This window comes from Anticarsia gemmatalis, chromosome 19, assembly GCF_050436995.1.
Source record: "Anticarsia gemmatalis isolate Benzon Research Colony breed Stoneville strain chromosome 19, ilAntGemm2 primary, whole genome shotgun sequence".
Classification (NCBI taxonomy): domain Eukaryota; kingdom Metazoa; phylum Arthropoda; class Insecta; order Lepidoptera; family Erebidae; genus Anticarsia; species Anticarsia gemmatalis.
In genome coordinates this window covers 7,514,575-7,541,525 of record NC_134763.1, presented here as the reverse complement: position 1 = coordinate 7,541,525, position 26,951 = coordinate 7,514,575, and the positions used below count along the sequence as shown (strand labels likewise).

The window sequence follows — 26,951 nt, the reverse complement described above, 5'->3', positions numbered from 1 at the left end:
TTTATTAAATTTCCGTTAAATTGGTGTTACATAAGTAAATATTCTTGCGTTAACATAAGAAAATATGTTTTTAAGAAAATGTTCCTTCTTTCTTTTTAACCTATTTTTGCATCTTGTTTGTGCGCAAAGGAAAAAAACTTATTCAAAGCACAACAAAAGCTTTTACAAAAACGTTCTCTGTTTCTCAATTTCCTGAACATGCAATCAGATAACGTTAGCGTTATCTAACGATGTTACTCGCTTCGCGTTTCGTTGAACCGTACACAGCACTATTGCAGCAGTCCAAGATAAATGACCTGCAAACTCGTTACTGCTACGATGTTGCTACGGTGCTACGTATGCGCTACGATGCTACGAGAGCTACGCGATGTTTTGTGTAGATTTTTTTGGAGTTAGGGAGTATTTTTTATGTCAGGAATTGTTTGCTTGAACTAAGTTTTTTGGCGTAAAAATGAGTAATAGGCAATTTCAAGAAAGACGTATCTCACATTACAATGCTAAAACGATGTGCTCTTTTTGAATTCCATTTATATTTTCGAGTGTTAAAATAAGTTTTCGGTATATTACAGCCCTTGCGTGAACTAATTTCTAAATACATATGTGATGCAATTCTGACGTATTACCGTACATGCAGCCGTACAAAGTGTAAGTCAGGTCAAGAAGTTAATTATAGAAACAACTAGAAATGTAGGTGTAGTTTCTACTTCCTCGGGCGCTTAAGAATAAGTATGTGTATATTTTTTGTACCAAACAAATGATTAACGAAGGTAATTTTAGATAAAGTTTTGCTTGAAAATGTTTATATTAAAATCAATTTTAAATGAATGAACAATAATATATTTATTTCTTACAACTAAAATTACATTGAAAAAATGATTTTGAGAGATTTGTACTCTGTCATTTGGAACTAACAAATAACTTTTGTAAATTCTCTATCAATTTGTTTGTATCACTTGTAAGATATATGTATAGAGTATATTAATTAACTATGTTCATGATATCACATAGAATTAATCAACGTAGTTATATCAATACCGCACAATTGTAAACAATAATTATCACCGTTTGTGACTGCAAATTGACAATTATAATCGAATTGTGGTTTTATAGAAGCGTGCAGTGTTTAATGAGAGTACTGGCTAAATATAACCTTCACATGATATCTATACTAATATTATAAAGCTGAAGAGTTTGTTTGTTTGATTGTTTGTTTGTTTGTTTGTTTGAACGCGCTAATTTCAGGAACTACTGGTCCGATTTGAAAAATTATTTCAATGTTAGATAGTCCATTTATCAAGGAAGGTTATAGGCTATATATCATCACGCTACTAACAATAGGAGCAAAGTACCAGTGAAAAATGTTACATAAACGGGGAAAATTTTGACCCATTCTCTCTTATGTGACGCAAGCGAAGTTGCGCGAGTCAGCTAGTGTGTTAATAAAACATGAATAATAATGTCTTCCTCTGGTAAGAATTAGACTAATTTAGTGGCATTTTTCTATAGAGTCCAACTTACTGCACAAAACACAGGTACACTTAACAGTTTATATTTGTTCTCATATTGCCAGTTACCTATTAGTCCCACCGAATAGATAACTGGCATTAAGGGTGAGAGGTCAGGCTTTAAACTTAAGGCTCTACCTCCTCTCCTAAGAAAGGAGATGAACTGCAACGTCAACTTAATATCTCAGAGCGATCACTGCAAATTTCTTGATACAAGAACTCAGTAATAACTTTCAAGCGCCTTTCGGAGTTCGAACCAGACAGACCTTTGCAGAGTCAGTCGCATAACACAACCTTTGCCGAGGATAACTTAAAAACTATACAAAAAAACAAAAGACTTACCTTTAAATGAAAAAATATGAAGTTATGAAAGGCTTATACAGATTTTTGTTTCTTTCACTCCTTAGCAAAATGAAAAAGAGAAAGCATATTATAGTAGTTTTTTACTAAAATAGGTTTATAGTGTGTTTATGACTAAAAGGGTAAATAAATATGTAAAAGGCATTTATAAAATAATATCTGTTTAATTTAGTGGTACTTTACTAAATAACTTTTACACAAAAACACGCTTGCAATTCAAAACATAGCTAAGTCTTTCAACTTGTTTATCGTGTTACAAAGTTTTAAGCGATAGATCTTCGTATTGTTTTCGTTCTCTAACTAATTTGGAGAAACGACGTTGTTACAAAACAGAGATTTATTGATCGTGTTATTGAAGTTTGGTGAAATGTTTAATAATGAAAGGTTAAAGGTTGACGTTTGTTGTAAAAGGTTACGAATTTGAATTCAATGTTGTTATTTAAAATGTACAAACAAAAGATGTAGTACTGCTTATCAAGGACGTTAGAGAAGTTATGTTTGATTTAGTACAGAGAAACATTTAAATTATCGTTCTTGTACCGTTTGAAGAGAGCGAACTGAGAAGTCTGAGATTATATGTTTAACCTAAGAAAGACGTCGTACTAGTTAATTATTTATATTTTTTTTATCTCCAATAAGGAATACACATTATCATTAGAAATTCAATTTAAAGTTAGTTAAAGATTATGTGTTTTCTCAATTACAGGAGACCACAGCATACAAATATCTTAAAAAATAATAAAAGAAAATTTATTTTTTCTTGATGTTACTCTGAATGATGAACTCTTTAGAGTACAAAATGTCCCTTTACATCTATTTTGTCAAATTTACAAAACCATCCACTCAACAACAAAGCAAGCATTTAGTTATAAGTTGAAGGTTTTTATATCAGTATTCAGGAGAAAGATATTACATAACAATCACGTCGCACTGTCGGACACGACAGATGTTTAGAATATTTGAAGCGTTACGTAATGTGTGTCGTGTTTTGGACAGTGAATACACTACTGTGGCGATTAGGTGTGCAGACATATGCTTGTTAGATAAGATGATAGTTAGGATTGAATTTAAAGAGACATTAATCATTGTTACGCATTTCTGGTCTGGCTGTCTAGAATTTGAATCTACCAGAACTTCTGTATTCGGAATCGGAATTCTGTTTAAACGTCAACTTTAAGCAATGCCGGTATCATTTCCCGCGCTTTATATACGTTACTAGCTGAGCCGGCAAACGTTGTTTTGCCATATAAGTTTAAATAAAAATGTTAAGGGTGGACAACCCTTATCCCTAAGGGGTGAGAAAAATAGATGTTGGCCGATTCTCAGACCTACTCAATATGCTCACGAAATTTCATGAGAATTGGTCAAGCCGTTTCGGAGGAGTATGGCAACGAAAACTGTGACGCGAGATTTTTATATATTAGATAAAAACGTTTATATATGCTTGTATGAGTAGGTAAGTAAATAGTATATGCTTATAATGTATGCTATTCAGACACCGATAGAGGGTAAACGCATAAACAGATATCAAAAATTTTATAGCAGGTAAGAATGTTTCAACCAGGAATAAGTATCATACAAGCGGTGTTAACTTTAATGTTTGTGGATATAAAAACCCACGTATAATGCTGGTAACTCTGCTCAGCCACAAACATGCATAATATATGAATAAACAGAGAGTAATTAAGTTCAAAATTGTTATTTTTATGGAAATTCGGTTATATATTTTCTGTGATCGCAAATAAAGTTACAATGTGGCACTATAATATTCAAAATAGTTAAAATTATTCATTCAATAAAACTAACTTAGGATGGAAGATAATACTGTCAATATTATGTATATAATATTAATTTCTTTAAAAGCTAAATATTGCTCTTTACCATTAAGTAATAACAATAAATCAATCAACGGCTTTCCATCACACCCTACAAACAGTCAGCCCACCACGGTCGATGCAATTCGGTCGAAACGTCAATATAATACTTTAATATAACAATTAATCTTGATTGAAAGTTATAATCCGATTGAAACACAATAACTTACTGTAACGCTTATTCCAAGAAGCTCATAGTTTCGGTCTATTCAGACGGTAGCCCGCAGATGAAGATAAGCGCCACTAAAGGGGTTCCAACCTTATCTTACGTTCGGAAACGGTTGGATATCTCCAACTAAGTTTATACCAGCCCTTTATGGAGAATAACTTATTTATAGCTATTGTTACGATAAGCAAGGCTTGTTTTTATTTGGTAAGTGATTAGGATCTAAGGAATAGAAAAATACCTACAGCGGCTCGATAAATATTTACAATTCTTCTTCCAATTTTATATTTTTTTCTTTGAAGTTGTAAATTAAAATTGTAGTTACGTTTAGTATCAATAAGCCTTTGTTTTTAAATCGGCCGCAAGTACAGGTGTTTTAGGCAGGTTAAGTATAAAAAATTCTAAAATGACTATCATAATGACCTAAAAAGTGCGTTTGTAAAAGATTGGCAAAGGTTAAAATATATTTTCGACCACTAACTTTCTTCATGACGTATCTCATATCAAGTGGCGTTTAATAAACACTAGCAATTTTATCAGACAGGTGATACCCAAGCAATCTCTAAGACAAGTCGCGTGCAATGTGACATGTGACGTTATATGCTTCGTCTAGAAACGTGTGAGCGATCACGTTTTCTTACTAAAGTATTTTTATTTATTGATTTTAGTAGCAGTGTCTTTTTATTTATATACTTTCTATTACTATTATTGCTTGTTATTACGTATATTAAAAGCAAAGATATTTACGTCTTCTATACATATAGAAAGACAGTAAAATCTATAATTAATTATATCTCGTGTGTAAGTTATACTATTAATAAAAGCAAAGAAAACATTCAATTATAGCTAATAATCCAACGTTATTATACCTTAGTAACAGTATTTTCCCTATTGTATTAATAACAAAAATACACGTACAAAGTTATAGCTTCCTACACAAAATGTGTAAGTAATTGTTAAGTGCTATACCTAACAATAACGTCGTTATGCCAATTAACCTTTGTACCCCTATATTATAACGCTTACACGTGAAAATAGCGAACAATCGGCAGCCTATTGGCTGTAAAATGTTATGACCTCTTGGACTTTACCCGCCCGGTATTAAAGCCCGTTTTCATTTTGCAACCCAGACGTGAAGCATTAAGGTATCTTGCGCCGCTACTAAATCTGCAAAATTACGTCAATATAAATTATAGATCGCGCCATAATAAATTTTGTAAGACGTTTACTGTAATTGTTTTTCGACGAATTTATTATTTTGTGGAAAATTATGGTTCTATTTTTATATTGTGGATTTTAAACTTTTTATGAAACCATTTTGAATTCCGAACACTGATAATATTCTGAATAATGATATACATTTGATTCCAATAAAAAAGAAATTACGAAAATAATACATTTAAAATTCGAATACGGACATTTTTAAATATTTTAATCTGGGGGCACGGCAGTGCCCCCGCAAGTCGAGCAAAAAAAAGCGGCACGGCCGTAACATCCTTTTCTCGAAGCAATTCGGGCTATTTTTGACACCCCTATAATTTCGTTTTGGATAAAACAAGGAGCCTGGATTTTCAGCAACTAATTAGTCATTGTATAAACACGGTATATTTAAAATTTCAGTCAATTTGATCCAGTAGTTTAAGAATGATAACTTGTTAAAATTTCGAATTTTGTCACTCACTGATTCACTGACTCACTGACTCACTGACTCACCGATCATCAAAAGTATAAGGTACTTCTAGCACACTTAGAAGCTTCAAATTTAGAATACAAATAGGGTTTAGTGTCTTAATCATGGGAAAAATTTTATATTTTCTAATTTCGGTCCAGTTTTCTAAATACACCAACTGCGACAATAACTTTGTAATCCCATATAAATGTATAAGATTACAAGGTTACATTTGCAGTTAATGAATTATTATTACAGTAGAAAATAAAATAAATAGGTGTAAATAGGTACCTACTATATGAGGCATAACGGGAGGGGGTATAGGGTGGGTAAGGGTGTTTAGCCCATGAAACTGAACAACATTCCCATAGGAAAATATGTTGAATTATGAAAAAAAACGTCTTTCCATACAAGTTGGACTTATGTTTCCTCTACAAAAAGAAGTGAGATGCCATCAAAAACATTCTGTAAAAACCTCAAGTCTCGCCGTAAAAAGTTGTGAGATCTATATAAAACCAAGTCGATTAATCTATTTAGTATCTACTAGACAGAAGGTCCTTTACCTTCTGTCTTAAGTTATTACGTATGTTATTATCATGCCAATTTTTAAAAAAATACCTTTAAAACAAATAGATCGACTTGGTCATCGCAAGAAAGCACAAATTCACCATTAACATTTCAGGAGCATTAACTTCTCGTCGTGCTGTGTAGTGTGATACATAATAATAATCAAATCATGCGATGGCCAGGTCGGTCTATTTGTTTTAGAGGTATTTTTTTAAAAATTGGCATGATAATAACATACGTAATAACTTAAGACAGAAGGTAAAGGACCTTCTGTCTAGTAGATACTAAATAGATTAATCGACTTGGTTTTATATAGATCTCACAACTTTTTACGGCGAGACTTGAGGTTTTTACAGAATGTTTTTGATGGCATTTGTTTGTTCTTTAATAAATTTTCAACTATTTCGGAGAATAATTACATGAAAATTACTACATTTAAATAAGGACAAGCCTAACGTTTATAGTCCATAGTGTCCGAACGCAAGTTCAACTGGAAATCATGAGACAGCCATCCCATAGTTTGCACTCCTAACTTTTGAAGAGCACAAAGTTGAGTTCGGTTTGCAAGTTGGAACGTAAACTACGTACATTACTGGTATCTTTGTTTGCAGTTGAAAGTTAACAACTTTAATTAAGTGTTGCAACGCAAATGTTTGTGCTCGGGTTCTGAAAGGTGGAATTTAACTTCAACAAAGATAATCTTGGTGTAAAACGTGTTGTAGTTTCTTAGATTAATTTTAATTAAGTTATATTTTTAGTAAACAATTTATCTTTGAGAGAAGAAAGTACACTTTAAAATTATACACCAACACATACATACATAAAAATACGCATTTCAATAGAGGCCAGATAACACCACTTGGTTCGTCCTGGTATCCTTACTAACTTATTTTACTTCGTTCACATCCATACTCCTTAACACTTAACTTTATATCAATATTCATCGATGGTAGTAAAAAGGTTTTGATACTATTAAACTGTTTTTTCTTAATTGGCTGGCTAAATGCGCTGGCCGAAAACTATAAAAGTAAGTTAAAGAAAAAATTATGTACGTTAGTGTTTTGTTTTTAAAACAGTATACTTAAATTTTCATTTTATTGCCAAAAATGGTTTTAATATTCTGTTGCTACTTACATAAAAATAAATGGTTTATGTTGAAGCCAGTTTAGGTCACTTTTATTTGACTAAGCAGCTCAGCCCGTCGGACCTCTTTCCCGCTTAAGGTAAATAAATAATGAGAGACAAAGATAATTCTACATTTTACGTTTGTTTATCTTTACGACGTAATTATCATTGTCTGCTTTCTTCTTTGTCTAAATATTTATTAAGTGAAGTATATTTACCTGTAGAAACAAATTAATTGACAGCTTGTTTAAGTACCGGCGCGTGTAACGATCGTCAACAAGATTTTCAATTTCTGTAGCTCGATTCTGTACTACTATCGCCTACCGACAAACGGCTTGTCATTGAGAAATTTTGTATGAAAATCTGATCAACGCCGACTGCACAGAATCGCGTACCGAACACCAAATATATAGGCACAAAATATATTTTTGGAAACGACAAAATAATGTAGATACTTTCAGTTAGATATCAGTCTGTATTTGAAAATTGTTTCATCTGTAGTTTCTTTGTCTTTGAAATTCTAAATTGATCACATAAACAAATAGGTACCAGTTAAACTAGAACCTACATGTAAATCCAACATAATTCACTCTTAGATCCGTTAAAGAGGTATTCTGTCAAAGCCGGTATTTGCCGTCGATCCTCCATTTTGTTTTTATTGCGACACACATAAAGTCAGGGATTTCATCTTTACACGGTACTCACGGGCGAATTTGTTTACACGTGCGATACAAAACAATGTAAATAATGTGAAAATGTTTCTTTATATAAGAGAATGCTTTGTTGTTTTGGCTGTATTTGAAACATCACGTAGGCATAGGTATATTTGGATAACAATCAAGTTGATATTTTTGTTCAGACGCTTTCTCAAGTTTGGTGTAAAGGTTTAGATTACTTCTTTAGAAGTCGTGTTTGAATATAATTGCAATACGGTCGCATATTTGAACGAAAACAAGGCAATATTATTTTTATTTAAGGCAAATACCATAAACTGAACAGCAACATTTTGTTCGTCTTATAAAAGGCGCAAAGGCGTCTTTATCTTACTTACTACAGTTAACCTTAAGTTCAAAAAAATGTTGTGACTATATTTTTAACGTTTGTTTGTATGTTTGTCCACAGGTTCTGGGCTCTGACACAGAATGGCACTTCACGCACCGGGGACTGCCGCACGCGCGCCCGCGCCGATCCATCGCACACACGCGCATGCTCAAACAACACCCTCTTGTAAGTATATTCTTTAAACTTTCAAAACCAAGGAAAATGTAGCTTTGTTTCAAATTAGCTAGTAAGACATTCATTTCCGGCTCTCTCTTTATAATATTAGATCGCATAACTCAGCTGGATTTTGTGTTAAACTATTTTCCATTATTTTGCGGTTACTTCCTAATTGAGATACAGAGAAAATACATATTATACCTTAGCTAAAAGAAGAAGAAAATAAACCTTTCACGCTCTATTTATGATATATCAGGTAGCCGTAAGACAAGCTTTATCATAATAGGCTATACTATAGATTTGATAACAATTAATCTAATTGACGAGAACTGTATTATAATTGACCCATTTCATAACGAAGCGCCTACTGACCTTCTATTCATTATCAGCTGTAGTAGCTTCAGCTTTATTTTACGACTATCAAATTAAACAGATTATGTTAAATTCATTACTAACATTGTACTACTTAACAAGATTTTTAACTTTTAATAAGCAAGGTTTGGCGGGTCTCCGACTAATTAAACTTATAAATTAGTTTATGTCAATGTCACTCTCAGGAGAAAAAATATAGCCTGTCGAATCTGGGAAGTTACCTCCCATTTATCTTGTACGTAAGTCTAGGATCACAGATTAAATTTAGCCGAAAAAATCTGTAAAGATACGTAAATTAAGTTTGAAATACATGTCGAGGTTGTGTCAAATCATTGCGACTCAATACAACGTGAATGGTTTCGATGTATTTCTTGGATTAAAGACTCTGACTCTTGGACTATTCTTACCAGGTTTAATGCAACTATCTATTAGGAAAATTATTATTTCATACTTCAATCATTTCATAGAATATCCGTTAGAATGTAATTCCTCAAAAATGTGACTATACTTCTGAAGTTTCGCAGGCTTCATTTGCACCTGATAGGTAGCAATATCCAGTAGTGTATAAAGCTATTAAAACACCGACACCCTACTACACCACGACCTCTTTTTTCCCTGTGAATGGCGGGAATTTGCACCGTAACGGTCGACCGGGTCGCAGGCATGACTAGGCAATATGTGCTATACTATTGTAGTAGGTTAATTGTCTGAATACGAACTGTAAAAATAGTACTTGGTGTCGGACTGTCGTGTTTTTCTAGATGTTGAATTTCTAGTTATATAGAATCCTTTAATGAAATAATGAACTTGCTCGTACCTATAGATTATAAATAAGCATATGATAGTTTAGGTTTAAAAATACAGGACAACAGTCGTAGATATAAAAAGTCACCATGTATGTTAGTTTAAGCGACTGTAGCAGAACTCTGGTATATCGCATAAAAAAGACAATTCTCATATAAATCTTACCCTCGTCTAAAAGATAGAAAGGCTTTATCTAACTATTATGTTATGTCGGGCTCATTACCCTTCATAGAACGGTATTGGCAAATCCAAGACGGCCACAGTTTTGGTTTTTAGGTCGAAGTAGCGAAACATGTTTGTTTAACCTCATTTTGGGTAGTTTCAAACATAATACTAATGGGTAATAAGGATTACGGGACCGCTGGCAAACTTACGTATCAAGTAGTAACAGGATTGGGTAAATAGGGGTCACTAAACATGCTTTATTAAATAACCTTAGCGGTATTATGTTATACCCTTATTTACATTAACATACTAAAGTTTTGTTTTCAAATCTGCTTCTTGAAGATTTATTTTAGAACACAGAACAATAGTAATAACAACTCAGAATCTCATTGATTAGTTAAGTACACTATCTGAAATTGTTAAAGGATATACTAGTCGAAATCAAAATGTATTCATAAATCTGTAACAATACAAATAGAAGAAAACAACAAAGAATCATTCCCAAAAAAAACGATTCCCGTATGAAAAACAACTGATACATTCCACTGAGGAAAATATCCGATCCGATATTCACCGGTAAAGAATGAATAATTTTCTCTCCAGTGCTAGCAGAAAGGTATTTTAGTGAGAAAATACGTGGATCGCTCGATTGAGTCTAAATCCTTTCCTGTAGTAGCGGCTAAGGTTGTTTATGTAGCTCAGGTATTCTAGGGTTGCTACTTTTGTAAGCTTTAAAATGTAGATACAGAAATAGTAAATTTATTTATTCCTGAGAAATAAAATTCCAATATTTCTCATGTCTGTAGCTCAGTGCGTATCTCGAGGTAATCACACACAGCTTATAACATCTCAAAAGGCAGTAATGTCAAGATATTACCCGTATAGGCAAGAATTTCTGATCCGCACGCTGTCGAAATCTTAGGCGCGGTCTCACCGAGGCCTTCTTCAGATAATCCCTACATAAAGCAGCCCTAAAATACAGCCACATCTCTCAACCTTTTTCTATTTTCGATAAAAACGTACGCCTCAATCCTTTAGGGAGGTATAACGTATCGTAAGTAGTGCGTTTTTGGAACCAAGCTTTACTTTACACCCACGCGATCAAGTTATTTTGGATTACTATTTCAATGACTTACATTTTTTACATGAATGCTTCTCAATTTCTAAATACGAACACATTTTGTTTTTAAAATGTTCGAAGCAGCAGTGGTCCTTTAGTAAACACTTAGTTTTCTATCTCTTTCCTGCTTATTTTGAGGTAAGCATATGGCCTCTGCTTGGAAGATCCGATTTGTATCTCAACTAAAACAAAATTTTGAGTCTTTTAAAAGTGGTGAAAATAATATGGTGAAGTAAAGATGGTAAAGGTGAAAATATGAAATATAAATTGTTTCATTTAATTACCTCTCTGAACTAATTAGATAAAGCTGTATAATAAAGGTTTTAATCTGATTTACGGCTCTTCTATTACAAAAGATAAAATTTTATAAAAAATATGGCGGTTCAATAAAATTGTGTGAAATGAGAGCCTGAATTTCAATATAACTCGTCAAACCTCCCTTTTTTGTGGTTGAAAAAGAAGAAATGGAACTTTACCAAGAAGTTTGGTATTGTTAAAGTTTTCGTTGATACCAAAAGTTGGCCGCCATTGTAATTTCGAGGGAAACGATTTCTTCTCAACTCATTGTAACATCGAATGTAAAATGTATAAATGAAGAGCTGTAAGAAAGTAGGCTTTGTATTGTGTCTATTATATTTTATATACATAAAAGTATTTCATTTATTTCAAAAACGGTCTATATACAAACGACATTTTTATTTTTCTAAGCCGGAGATGTCATAACCAATTCAACAGTACGAAGGCATACTAAATTCTGTATTACCCTGAATACCTAACTACTTGAGGAATATTACATAATATATGAGATGGAGTGATTACAATTTAGCCGTGAATCAGTTGATGATGATAGATGGAAACGTTTATGCTGCCATTAATAATGCAGCGATGCTATAATCACACCACTGAATATCGCTGGAAGTAATTGATATGAGTTTAATGAATGATTGGGTTCGAACAACGGCCGAAGCGAGGAAATAGGTATTATTATACTAACAAATATTCTTGTGATCACAACTTTTAAACTTTCGCGTTGCATGTTTATTATATAATAGTAGGTTGTCTAGACACGGCCAAGTGTAACCTGTGTCAAAATGTTAGCCAGTTGATTCCAAGGAATGCGTGTTCGCGTTAATTCCTGTATGTTATTATATTCTTGTAATTGTTACACCTATTATATATCTACATTGATTAAAAGCGGTGCCATGGTAAAAAAGCCCGAATTGCATTTTTAACAAAAGTTTTGGACTAACTTTTCCAATGAGCGAGTCATGTGGTTGGTCAAATTGAATATATTAGACCTTTTATCGTAAATGAGGACGGTCGGCTAGGTCGTTGTATAAAAGTTTTAGTTAATAAAATTAAAGTCTCTTTGTAATTACTGGCCAGTACCATAGGTACAAAACAACTCAATTTAAAGCTGTGATATAAATATGTTGTTCTCCACTCGTTTATTATGAAACAAATCAACCTAGATAAACTCGAATCTAAACGCTTTTGCATAGAAAATCTATTACTTAATAGGTATAATACCTTCGTATTAGTTTTATTCATGAGAGTAATTACTTATTCATTCGTTTTCTTTTGCTCGTACTCAGCGAGTTCCAATTATTCAGTTCCATCTTGAATACCATTACTTTCTATTGTTTTAGTTACTGAAGAAATAAAGGTCTATTATACAATATTGTTACAAATAAAGATGAAAATAGATACGGCAATAACTTACTTAAATAACATTTTTTTTTATTTTGATTAAGCGTAACTGATATAGGAGGAAAATGGTATATTTATGTAACCGTGACGGGTCCTGAGAATGAAAATTAAGGACTATATCATAATACTAGGTATTCCATCTAATAAAATAGAAATATACTTTTAAAATCTTTAAACCAATCATGTCTTAGTAGCGTTATCACAAATATTCATATTCTAATCAACATTTGCATCAGCCCACCTATAATTTTCATTTAATTTTACGCAATATTACAAACAAAATAGTTTCGGATGACCTAATAGCAATTTTAGCACGTGTAAACTAGTTTCATGAATCGCCTGCTAATATGAACACTGTAAAGTTTTGACAATACAATATGTAGAACATAACTTAGGTACGAAGTTTACAACTTTAGAGTTAAACATAGGCTATTAAACTTATGACGTGGAAAGGCTAGACTGTATTTATCATAGTTAGAACTTAGGTAGAAACATAAAGTTTGTAGCGCATTTAATGTTAAATTATCTCTACATTTTAAGCAGGCAAAAGGCTAGACTTGTAAATTTTTAGTATATTGACTCAGTGTTTTATTGTGTTATAGAGTAAAATTGATAATAATAATGATTAGATGCCTGTAGCAGGAAGACCTCCGCCCTTCCATAAAGTATAATTAAGAAAATGTTTCAGTTTAAAATGAGACCTTTTGCATTAATTAAATAAGGTATGAAAATTCTTAATAAGCATTATTTCAAAAAGAAGACAGCAGTTTATATAATCTATATTGTTTCAAAATCGTTTTGATGATTGATACATACAACGCTGATCCCGTAATCCTTAGTCCAGTCAAAATGAAGAATAACCACTGTCTAGGTCTACAGCAAAGTCCTTTGTTCATCCATCACTCTGTAATCCTTACGTAGAGATTGTCCTGCCATCTGCCGACTGACTGCGGTAGATTTATTGTTGTACAGATTACATCTACTTATGAGACTTCGGATGACAGTTCAGAGACCTATTTTACGAGCTTTTAAATGAGAGTCAAAGACATATCATCGTTTTGGGAGCTATTATGGCCAGACGACTTTCTTAAACTCTCTGTGTTTTTTTTCTAACGCGCTAAAACATAAGAGAACAACATTTCTCTATAGCTACATTTTTTTATTCTATTCAATACAAAAAGATCTTGAAGGGGTTGCAACTTTTGGAAAAGTTATAAATAATAAAATACAATTGCTGTATTTAAACTTACAATGATTTCCTCATTCATATAAGCAATGAAGAAGGTTTGAGTAGAGCAAGTAAAAAACACTGTAAAATATAATAAGTAAGTTACGCTGCCGACAAGGTAACAAAATGAAATTACCTTCAATCTGGCTCAATTACGAAAAGTGGAGTGTTTTTACCTTTTATTTCTGTACTGGAAAGACTCGTGTACACGGAAAATACAAGAAATTCTTGAATACTGAGATGTTTCCGTGAAAAATGCTGAAGACGTTTCTTTTTAAAATAATTCTTCCTGTCTGACTGTTTCCTATTCCAGTTACTTTAGGTCTTTCACCAAAGTGAAGACTTATAAAGTGAGAATAACTGTGACACTAACTAGCTATTTCCTGGCCTCTTCACTGATTTGTTTCTTCGTGTATTGTGTCGTTCTGTTCTTTCTTTTATTTTCAGTTTACACAGGGACCTTTGTTTCAATTAGTCTGGACATTAACAATTACCATTTACTGTAGCGATTTCATCTGAGACAAGTGTTTAATTCACAGATTAGTAAATGTTCCTTCAATTTATTTCATTAATGTTATTTATTATTTAATGTTATTTCACTTACGAGTATCTTAGCATTAATTACTTACGAATGAGTCTTATTGCTTGTTTAGAAACACTTCTAAATAAATTAGATTATGAGACGCAACTAAAATGAAATGTGAGAGAGATTCTAATTATTTGTTAAAACATCCTTGTACGGCGGAATGCGAGCTCACGGACGCACAGACGTACACTCATTTATATTTTATTCATCCCCAAATGAAACATGAAATTACAACCTTGTGAGCTTTTTAGCTTTACGATGGCATATTATTTTATCAACCTTCCTTTTTTATTTGTTATGTTATTTTATTCAATTACAGAATACGTGTAAAATTATGGATAACTTTGGACTACTGCTGACACAAAATACTACCATAATCAGAATGCTTGCATAAAATAAAACACACATTTGAAGCTTAACACACAAAACGGTACAGACGCAGGCGGTTGACGTAATAAGGAACGGAGAACTTTCCATGTTGTTTGATTCCAAAAATATATAAAAAACCTACCACGCTTTTTACCTTTTTTCTGTAACATAGCCTTTGCCAAAGCTTGTTAACACATACCTAACAATATACAATTTACTTAACAGAAGGACCACGTGTAGTCGTTAGCCGTCGCATACATAATACAGGTGCTTCGCCACTTCAAACATTTCTTCATACAAAAGCCCTTTGCAAGTTCGACAACACCGTTTCATGTTTAAGGATTCTGTTTGTACTACAGATTGCTTTCGTGTGTCTTTGATTAAAACTCCACATTCATTTAATACGCTAATAAAAACATTGATTAACATGAAATAATATGTGCTTTAGAGCAAAGGGATGGTAATGTTGTACCAAGGGACTTAGAACAATACATCGTTTTTATGTAAACAATATTGGACTCCATTTTTACATCAAACTTTGTGAACTGAGCGAGACAAACAGACCGCAAATAATTTCGGTATATTTATTTATATAAACATCCAAACATTAAAATAACACATTCGTTTACTTTAGCCTAAACGTAGTTATTTCAACTAAAACTTTCATTAAATAAAACTGTGGCACTTTATTATGTTATTATACTATTATTTTATTCATAACGCGTAATTTAATAATATAACAGGTGTACCCAGGTGTTCCGTCTCACGAATATCGAATAAGATAGCACTTAACATAAAATGTATAAAACCACTTTTTGTTTGTGTTCTCACAGATTCCTCTAGTTTAGATAAATATCTTTGTTATTGAAATCGAATAATATTTTACAAAACAATAGACAGATTTAAAGCAATATTTCCACACAAATACGTTAACAATATCTCTCTGGCTGTTGTTTTCTCAAAACGACTGGTAAAAATAAACAACTGGATGGTTTACTCTTCATATTTTCTTTTCATACTCGAATACGAAATATCAACTGAATAGGAAAGTACTGGAATTGTGAAATAACAGAACTTTTCAGCTTTTTATTCGCACAATAAAACAATACGGAGAGATCATTGTACCGGTATTGTGAGTCTGTGACATTACCCAGTTCCCTGAAGAACAAAAAATAGTAGGTTTCATGTAGGTTATAGTCTATATTTTTATCTACATATCAAGAATCTTTCTTCCGATTGATAACGGTATTTATTCTCCAGATTTATGTTACAATAATTTATTTATCTGGCGTGTGCGCTTTTTTCCATGCGCTTGTTAAAGCACATTGTAATAAGTTAACTAAACAATTGTTTAAAGGTTGTGTACCGTATGCAATAAGCTTTTTTATGTGTCATTTATAATAAGTAGGTCGTATTCAGACCCTCAGCAAAGGGAGCAGGTGCATTCACATGATATACATACGTCTTACCTCGTTATCTTTTCAATGGTGCATAGCTTTTATTTACTTTTTTAAGGTATATTCGAATGATTTAATAAAGTAGGCACGATTTGGGGAGGCTTAAATTCAATACACATTCTTGTTATTTAAGGTACTTAATATTTTGGTATTGAATGAAATCTCTATCTTTTGGTAAAATTTTAAGAATATTTGTACTTTATTTACTATCATACTATACACAGCTTTCCTCCCGTAAGTACCCACAAGTAAAGCTTGGAAAATTCTCAGCAAAATTGCTAGGACGTGATTTTTAAAGCCAACGTTGTCAATTCTCAAAGTCGTTTACTCGTGCGATCGAACGTTCAGGACCTCAATATTTCCACTAGACGCTCAAAAGGCAATCTCGGAGACGACATCGAAATACTTAATGTGATTTCGTAAAGTATATTGTAAAATGTTTTGAAATCCTTTGAATTTTCTGTAAAAAAAGGTATACTTTTGAAGAGAAGACTCAATTTCCTGTTTGGAAATTTTCTTACTAGGTTCTTTTGTTAGTAAATTGGTACCTTAAAGTATCGAAATACTTTTTTGTAGGCCTAGATTCAAATTTTATGAGAATTAAGAAACTCACACATAGCCCAGTTAACATTATGTTCATATAATTAAAATAAAATGTAACCCTTCCCTTATAAAAGGATTGATTGAAAATATTCCTGGTTCTTACTCAATCGTATTAATAGTAACTATTTCAGAACATTAATAACGTTATGATACTGTGTGATTACACAGTCTCGCCAACTAACTTCATAAATTGCTTCATAAACTTCACTTTGGGTTGGTATCGCTTTCCATTCAATTTGAATGCTGAACTTTAATATGGTGTCCAAGTTTGGCGTGAGTTTCATTTCAGTCATGTTTCATTCAAGCTCTAAAATATGAAATATACGCTCAGAATTTGTGAAGAAATTGGGCGAGAATTGGTTACTCGGTAATAAATCTTTGAAGAAAGAAAGGTTACAAGGTTAATGCATTAGACGTCTAGCTCTTGGGAAGTATTGTTTTACAAAGGGAAAATATCTTATTGAAAACTGGTCATAAATTAGTATTTATTTAGTTTTTAAATAAATCTTAGCTGATTACAGCAAACAAAAAGTAAAATTTGATCGTTTGCCGCTGTGAACTGTCTGTTTAATCTCTGAAATTAAACTGTACGAAAAAATTATGACTAAACTCGACTTTTCTACAAATATAACAAAACAACATCAATCTAACACAAAGCAATAACACTCGATCAAAACAAACAACACTAAAAATGATAAATTCACATCCACCCTTTGACTCGCAAATTATCGGAAAAAGTTTATTGTATCGTAATAAACGAGCCTTTGTTACCCTGTTAATATTCCGTTCAAGTTGAGGGTGGCATTCATCAGGTTTTCGCAAACCCATTTATCCGGTCGCGGCTTCCGGTGGAATACTAATGTGACCGGACCTTCGGGCACACCCTCGCCAGTTACGAGATACAAAGTTAACTATGTATTAAGCGGACGGAAACGGGTACGTTTTGTTACGTATTCTCTACATTATTTGAACAGAATCAAGATAGTTTGCATATTGTGATACATACCTGTATTGTGGTATAGTTATTCCTTTGGAATTCATATGAGAATTGTCGTATATTCTACTTTTGGTTCCGACTGGCACAATGGATTGGATATTTGTCACTTTTGTCCCAGTTTTCGTGACTGACACACTGACATTTCCCTTTGTCAGGTCGGCTTTAGACCAATTTGTAAACAAACTAACGGTTCGTAAATTGTGTAGTTTCGCAATAGGTCAGTGTGTATTCTTTTTTTGCTTTGTTTTATCCGTCACAGAGTTCACTATTTAACAACTTCATTGCATATCGATATCAGTTTCAACTGTTGTAATATTGTAACAAAACTTACTAAACAAATACAAATGCATCCAAACAACTGTTTCATAAGATAAGCCAGTAATCAAGAAATGAGATGATTAAAGGAAAAACTGTTAAGTACGTTAATTGTATTTATTACGACATAAATCCCAAGAGAAGTACCGTAGTCAACATTGGACAGGCTTCATTACATACGGATAATATATTTATACGGAAAAAAGATTTTCTGTATAACTTAGTATAATAAATGTAATGTGTGAAACCTTATGGGATTTTATTGATCTGGTTACTTAGTTAATAGTGTTATTATATATTACTTATACCTCAAGTCCCATAGTCAAGCGAATGTCGATTATGTGATAAAAAACGGGAGACACCGACCACTTTTTCATGTATATTGAAAGAGCCTATGCCGCATAGTATATCCTTTCTGATCCAAGGTAACAAATAGCACATTATATCATTACTTACGAGTACTGGGAACTAAATTTAACTTACTCAAGTACCTGTACCTCCATAACTTGAGTGAGGATTACGTGGAGTAGTCGTTTCGTTTGTCTAAAGTTGTTCCCAATTACTGCTCGCTCCGAGCCGCCACTTTGTTTTATTTGTAGCTTGTTAGTTCTGTTACACCGGCTTACACCTCGGCTTAACTCAACTAAAGTTCACTCTACGACCACTAGCGCTATTTAAGTATTACGTTAGTAGAAAAATGTTTTGAAAAAAACTTGGAAACGGCTTACACTCCCGATTTATTCCCGTTTTTTGAGGTACACTTAGCGATAGTTTATCTATTCAATAGCGTTTAACAGATAAACTACCGCTAAATGTGCCTCAAAATCCGGCCAATAGTTGTAACATAGCTGTCTATTTGATTTCAGTTTCATCAAAGATGTAAAGCGCTTCGACATTTACATTTCAATTTAAACGCAACTGTATGTTGACTAACGCTAGGGGTATTGTTAATTATGCTAAACATTGAATATTGAGTAATTAAAAACCTTTATACGTAGCAATTAAAACTACATAAAAACCTATGTTGTTTTGCAGATATTACATTTACATTGTAATTTTAGGTGTTTTCATTTAGTGTAATTTACGTTCTACCTAAATAATTATGTTATCAAAATTAAATATTGTTTTGTGTAGGGTAGAAGGTTACTGTTTCAATTCCAAGTAAAATCGTAACAGATTCACTGTTCCTATCCAAGTTTCCGTAATTAATTCGTACACAAATTATACACGTGCTATTGTTACATTCTCGGAATCATCGTAATCTCACCTTGAACGAGCGACAATATTTATCAACACTGAAAACCTAATCTACACGAGTGCTTCGCGATTGTTGATCAAATACTAACAGACTTTTCCTTGTCGTAGGTACACACAGCAATTCAACAAACTGGCTTTAAGAGAGTGAAGCGGGGCTTCCGGCCCCTCCGGCTGCCGGAGCCAGCGCCGGCACCCGCGGCGGAGCCCCGTGACCCCTACTTCCCTTTACAGTGGTACCTGAAGAACACAGGACAGAATGGGGGCAAACCCAAGCTCGACTTGAATGTGGAAGCCGCATGGGCGCAGGGATATACGGGAGTTAATGTTACTACGGCGATTATGGATGATGGTAAGTGATTTATTATTTAATATTCATAAATAAGAAAATATCTAAGAGAAGTTTATTTAGCTACACATAGTTCACAAAGATTCGTAGCTTTCGTAGCAACGTAGCCGCGTAGACCCTTAATCGATAAACAATTAAAGTATTTTTCTTCCCCTTTTTAAATAAAAAATATAAGCATGAGTTTAAAATGCAGTTTCGCCACATTTGCCATTGAAGCTGTTAATTATTCAATCCATCAAATAATATCGATCATATTTCCACCATCATTCAATGTTTTAGCCAGAAAAATGTTCATTCTGTCAAGTATAATGGATTATACACATCATAAGTTTGAAACCTTAGCAGTAAACGTTATGTAATCACTCAACTAATACATTAGCGAGAGAGCCTATAAAATATACCAGAAAAAGAGAAAATATAGGTTGTAATAATTTCGTAATGAATCTCAAGATTAGCCGAAAGCCTCACAATCGCGGTGCTATAATGAATAATAGAAAGATGATAATTACTTCTCTTGCCTCAAGATTAGCTCCCTTGAGGATGAATAGAAGTCTGTAATATAACGATGCGTACAGGTTCATTGTGTGGTATTAGAACTTTATTGAAAACTTGGCAGATATTTCATATGTTTGGATCTAAGTAACTCCACGGTGTATTCAACTTTTTGGTATGATCTAGCTATTTCTTTGTGGTGTATTTTAAATACAAAAACATTAGATTATTACGATTAAGATTTTATTATTAATTTTTGGCGGAAAATAGCTCCCATCTGGCGTCTTCGCTTCTATAACATTTTTATTAAAACCTATGATTTAAGATCTCTCTTAGGCAACAGTTTTACCAAAAATCATAAAATATGACTTTTTTGTACAAAAATATCATGTTATACAATTTGAGGTACCTGCGCCTTCAAGAATATTAATTATGAAAACATGATCACGGCCTAAAAGACAAAATTAATGAATATCAAAGTAAAACGGAGAGGAATCTGCTTCGTGTATTTTTTAATGAAACATTGTAATTAATTTGTATAATTCATCTAAGAAAATAGACCAATTTATCGTTAGAAATATCAAATATGTAAGATTTAATAAAGCACTTTCGCAGACAATTTACTTCGAAATATATACATGTTATGCACATAAATTATTTAAGTGCTTTGTAAGTCAAATGAAGACATAATTATGATTAAGGGCTAATTAAGCTTTAACACAGAATACGTCTTAATAAAAACTACTAGAATATATAAAATCCTGTCTTAAAATGAAATCATTGCCTTTGAATAATTATGCAATAACGTGTAACGTCATTAAAACATGTCTTTAGTCATATTTTTGTTCCAGGTGTGGACTACATGCACCCAGATTTGAAGTATAACTATGTAAGTATGCAATTAAAATACATAATAATAACATTTAAGTACGGTTAATTGTTCTCAGACTTATATATTTGCTGTCAAAGATATACAACAAATATTTTATTTATGGGCCACTTTCATCGTCTACTTTTTTACACTGGCAAAATAATTTGGTAAAAACGAAAAAACTATTTCGATTGCCATTTTTTTTTTCTCTTACCTTTACTTACGCTAAAATGGTTTAATAGCCTCTTTTCTTTCTCTAATAATAAAATCTAAAACTATTTTCTAAGACAACACCCCCGGTTTCTCTCCAGCCCCTACGTATCTTCGTATCTCGTTACATTCCCTATAATCATAGTAAAACATAATATTATGATAACCACCACAGCCCACAGAAACTATAATAGGATATTGATATCCAATTAGTTTCAAGTATCAGCTCCTTAATAGTTATTATTGGTGTTTACAAGATAAATAGTGTATTTGCTATCTTATTATGGGTTGCTACGCGATCTGTGTAATAATATCTAATCATTTATTTTATTACAAGATGGTTACAAACTAAAGTAGCGAGAGACATTTCGCTACTATCACATCGCCTGTGTTTTTTTTTATCACTATAATAATATATTATGAAATAGAGTCTCTTCGCCGCGTTTGTCTGGCTATTGCAATATTGGCGAGATTCTTAAAATTCTACTGTAGCGATTCAGTAGCACAATTCTCTACAGTCGGTACTATCGAGTACCGAAAGTTTAACATTTGTAATGTACTGCAAAAAAAGTTCCTTCGACGCCCACTAGAGGCGCTGGTCAGATTTTCATAAAAAATCTCTCGATAGCTAGACGGTGGTGGACGGTCGATAATAGAGAATCGCGAATTTTACCAATAGATAGTGTTTCTTGAAGCAGGTTTTCGTGCATAATTTGTTGAGAAAAATTCGGTGTAAATCGGGCGACGCTGCCAGTGCAATTTAGTGCTTTAATAAAAAATGTGGTTATAAATACAGTCCTACGTTTATAGGCATATTGCTACGCAGAATGGTCTAGATTATTACCCAACAAACTCATACTTATACTTAAACGAATACAAGATTGCCCCTTTAAAAATTCAGCAACAGAAGGAAAATTTGGGTAACCTTAATAAAAAGTAGCACTGAGCTTTATCACGTCGTTTCTCAACAACGACTGTTTGTTGCCAGAATTTTTAAACACATACTTGTGACTATAAAGCCCAGTTAAAGATTATTTTAATATCACGTTTAGTTTAGACAGAGTTTATGTAATCACCCACATTTCGTCATTACTAATTTCAGACCCACGTTGGTCTCATGTATTAGGGGGCGAGCCGATTACCATTTACCGGGCACGTCACCAAACTCCGGGCTACATCGAGAAATATTCTTATATAATTTGGAAAATACCAATAGTACTTTGCTAAACCCGTGAATCGGACCGCGAGACTTCATGATCAACAGCCAGATACACTACCTACTACACTACAGAGGAACTTGTTTCTTAAAAAAGGGATAACCGTAAGTATAGCATTTCCCTTTGTAACAATGAAACATGAATCGCTTTACGGCCTTTTCTAAATAAGCACTTCTCGTATACTGAAAACGCGATCTAATATTTAAGCTCTACGCAGATAAATTGAGGTTTGTTTAACGGGTATTCATTTTACCTAAATGTAGGTCACGAATTGTAAACAAGGGTATCGGTTCACTTGAACTTCTATACAACAGGTATAATATTATTTCTGTAAATATCGACATTGCTATATAGTTACCTACTATTATTGTTGTTTGTGATAACAAAACGTCTAGACATAAATTATTCTGTGCGTTTTGCGTAGTAATACCTTACTATTAGTAACTTTAAACTACTTTTAACATTGGTAATAAAGATTAGCACTATCGTCATTATACAGCTTCTATCTAGTACTATTATAGCTCTATAATATACCCTATAGATAACCATTATTTTAGAGTTCGATAAACGAAAAACTTAATATTATGATTATGTGTTTTTGGTGTAAAATAACACAGTTTTTTAAGTGACTTACATGAAAAGATTCAGTAGAGCTTGTGTAAATATGATAACCGTAACAATATGAAATTAAATAGTACTGTAATACGTATTGTGTTATACGCAATTGCAAAAAGAATAGCTACTGTAAATGAATTCGAGATCCGTTTTCGGTCATTATTCGGTTACTTAATCTTAATTTTGGTTTAAAGCAAAGTTCACGGTGCGTAGAAATTCATTAAGATTAAACGTGGATTTGGCATAATTACTATTAGTCGCTCAATTTGTTTAAACTTTGAGGTTAAGAGCACTAAGACGGCTTACACTTTGCTTACATAGACTTAATGAGATCGCCTATTATTACTGAGTACGCATTTCAAACATCGATTTCAATATAAACGCACAAACCTATGAATTTATATAGGTGCAGGCACCCAAGCTTACCTTTCCTACCTTCCTTTGAACATATGAACGTATAAAAAAATGATCGTGACTATGCCAAGTTTGAACCAATTTATCCAATTACTTGCAAAACACCAAAATATTTTTTTGATATACATATCTAATTATGGAAAAATCAATAAAAATAAATAAGTAAAGGTAACCGAACCTTGCCAACAATAACTAACCCTTAACAGGTTAGTTTTTAACACTTATCCATAGCAACGGCACAAAAATAAAACAAAGCAAATAACTTTTGCTTTGTTTTATTTTAAACAGGGCGAGGAATAAACTGTTAAAAAACAACAAGTACAACAATGGTACTAAGTAAACTTTGAATTTATCTTGTGAAAGGTCAACTTGTTTCGCGGTGTTTCATCCTAATTGTGAACAGGATCAACATAAACAGTCCAACAGCAATATAAACAGTACGGATGATTAACTCTTTGTACAACTCAAAATAATCGAATACTAAAAATATATCAAATTTTACCAATAGGGTAGTCGAATATCTGTCAAATCGGTTGCGCGATTCTTTACACTCAGTAGTGGAGTATCGAGAGTCTGAAATTTAAAATACTACTACTACAAAAATAGTTCCTACAGTGCCCACTGAAGGCGCTATGATCAGATTTTCATATAATTTTCAATAGTTGCAGAGATATTCTTTATGAAATGTTAAAAACACATTTTAATATTGGTTTTATTTATTAAGCTTGTATTTTCGTTGGATTAAATGAGTGCCTAATATTTAACAGCCTATAGTAATTTTAATTTCATCAGTAAGAATTAAAATTTTACGTAGCATGAACATTTTGGTTGAAACTTTTACGAATATGAGTCTGATATTTTTTCTTTAACCCAGTCAACTACCATAACACCGTTCCCTGTTGGGCAATTGGGCATAGTTTGTTTTTGCCCTGCTTCCTAGACAGGAAGGAAGGAGCAGAGATCTCTACGGCATGTAGAGTTTAAAGATATAGGGCCAGTGTTAATTATTTCTAATACCTAATACTACGTAAGTTCGTTAGAGCGTTGTTAATTATTAACTTGGAAAGTTTCCGTGAAAGGCCAATATTTATACCAGTCGGGCAACTTTCCAAAATGAAAATTTCCGAAATTAAAAACACGTAAAATATAACGTCGTATTTCCTACTCCGATTTATTTGGCCATTCAGTATTATTCTTATGTCAAACTTTGTAATTTCCTGTTTCATCAAATACGAAAAATTTGGTATCGCGCACGTGCAAATTTTAGGGTAAATATTTGTTATAACGAAGCTTTTTTAAAGTTAGACGGGGTAGTTACTAGGCTGAGGTAGTAACAAAACACACAGTCTGTGAAAATTATAATTTTTTCGATCTTTTGATATAAATTACGAGTAATTTGCCGAAAACCTGACACAGTATTTACCTCTAAGTACCACTAAGATAAATTAAATAAAACCAAATTTAAAAACTTCTCTGAAATAACTGTTATCTGAAGCTAAACATTTATAGAGATTTTTATATAGTTTTATAACCGCAATGAACTATTTAATTTTATACCGTAATAAAATCTGTTTCATTTTATACAGTGACGTAGCCGTAAATAGTTTGCATGTTATTTTTGTAAAGGTGTATTAATACTTGTTTTACTTTTGTTGTAGAACGCGGAGGCCTCGTATGACTTCAGCAGCAACGACCCGTTCCCCTACCCGAGATATACGGACGATTGGTTCAACAGGTAATAATAAAATAGTTATACATTAAAATGCCTTTCTCCCATAGTGTGGTATCATTTTAATGTTCACAAACATTTAGTTATCTTCATTCTATTCATACATACATTTTTTAAGCACATGAGCGACATGATAAACAGTAATATCTATTTAGTATATCACATCTTATGTATCAGTATTATCAAATATAATAACGGAAAAATTTAGAAAATTAATCTATTACTGTCTCACTGCTGGGCAGGGATCTCCTCTTAAAATGAGAGAAGGTTTAGGCCTTGAGTCCAAACAAAAGATGCCAACTTATGAGTATTCCCGACAGCTAAACAATTAATAAGTGCATGTAGTATAAAACATAGTATCTCTTATTGAATTAAAGCATTTTATTAAGCGTATATTTAAATGTCGTATTCTGAAAGTGATATCACGCTATCAACCTATGTAAATAGGACCACTCAGAAAACTCATTGGCAATGTAAGAAACTTCGCAATTGCAATAATATATTCAACTATTCACAAATGCAAAGCTAATGTGGATTTAAAAGCACTTCAATGCTTTCGACTCTCTCAAAAATAACCTTCTATTTCAATAAAATTTGCCTACAATAAAATATGTTGATTTAGGGTTTTAGTTACAAATCTTTTTGCAGATGGATTACAGTATTTATTCTATGAAAACATTATGTTTTAAACTGGTAGAAATGTTTAAACAAGGATTAAACGCTATGATAGTCCGCAGAGGAATATGAAGTACAAAATAATACTAATATTCTGTAGCTATAATTAGTTACGCTAAGTTTACAATACAGTATACTATGAAAAGTTACCCACATTTTGTTAAGAGAGGATGTTTTCTTAGAGCCCGTTCACAAGATAAGCGTTGAGAAATATGTTATTCAATGTTTTATTTAATTGTGTACGATCCAAATCAAATGTTTGTAGTTGTAAACGCGCGTTTAGCGAGCTCTTATAATCAAAATTATACAATATTGTATGGAATCAAACTGAAATAAAGTTCTATTTAACCTGTACCTCTACTTTGTATTAAACAGTGCACAAGATTTTAATACTCTGAAATTGTATTCCGAGATAAATCTCTGATGTCCACTATCAACGATCACATACGTAATGGATGGATTCAAAGTCGTTCCCCTGAGTGTTCTGACCTTTAGAGGCCGATGCTTCACCTGTAGCTGCAGATACAATTCAATTAGAACTGTATCGAGTGTACTGATTGGATCATTGTATGTATAACCTGTCTTACTAAAGTTCAACAGGTTAGTTGGAACCTTGTATGCAAGATGCGAAAGTGGTGGAGACATGTGGAATTTAAAACTCCGTTTACCCGCAGACTCATGCAACGGATGATTGCCTGTTTGCTACAGCTTCTCTTTTTTATTATAGTTATAATATGATGTGTTATAAGAAATCAAGCAAAAAATCATTTAGACACTATTTACATCGTGCATTCCAAACCTCTCTACTAACGGATTATCATACAACTTAACTTGCATTGATACCATTAAATCTAAGTATTAAAAGAAAAAACTTTATGCTTCTAAGGTAATATATTTTTTCTTTAGAAAGACTAA

The 26,951-nt window shown here is 32.7% G+C and overlaps 1 protein-coding gene across 1 annotated transcript in view; it reads left to right on the top strand.

The window, feature by feature from the left end:
* amon (prohormone processing protease amontillado) overlaps positions 1-26,951 on the top strand; it is a 91,607-nt gene that overhangs the window by 38,822 nt on the left and 25,834 nt on the right. Inside the window, exons 2-5 of the mRNA XM_076126713.1 lie at positions 8,389-8,493; positions 19,576-19,816; positions 21,157-21,194; positions 25,291-25,367. Of these exons, the coding sequence (XP_075982828.1) occupies positions 8,389-8,493; positions 19,576-19,816; positions 21,157-21,194; positions 25,291-25,367 (461 nt within the window). The remainder of the gene's footprint in view (positions 1-8,388; positions 8,494-19,575; positions 19,817-21,156; positions 21,195-25,290; positions 25,368-26,951) is intronic.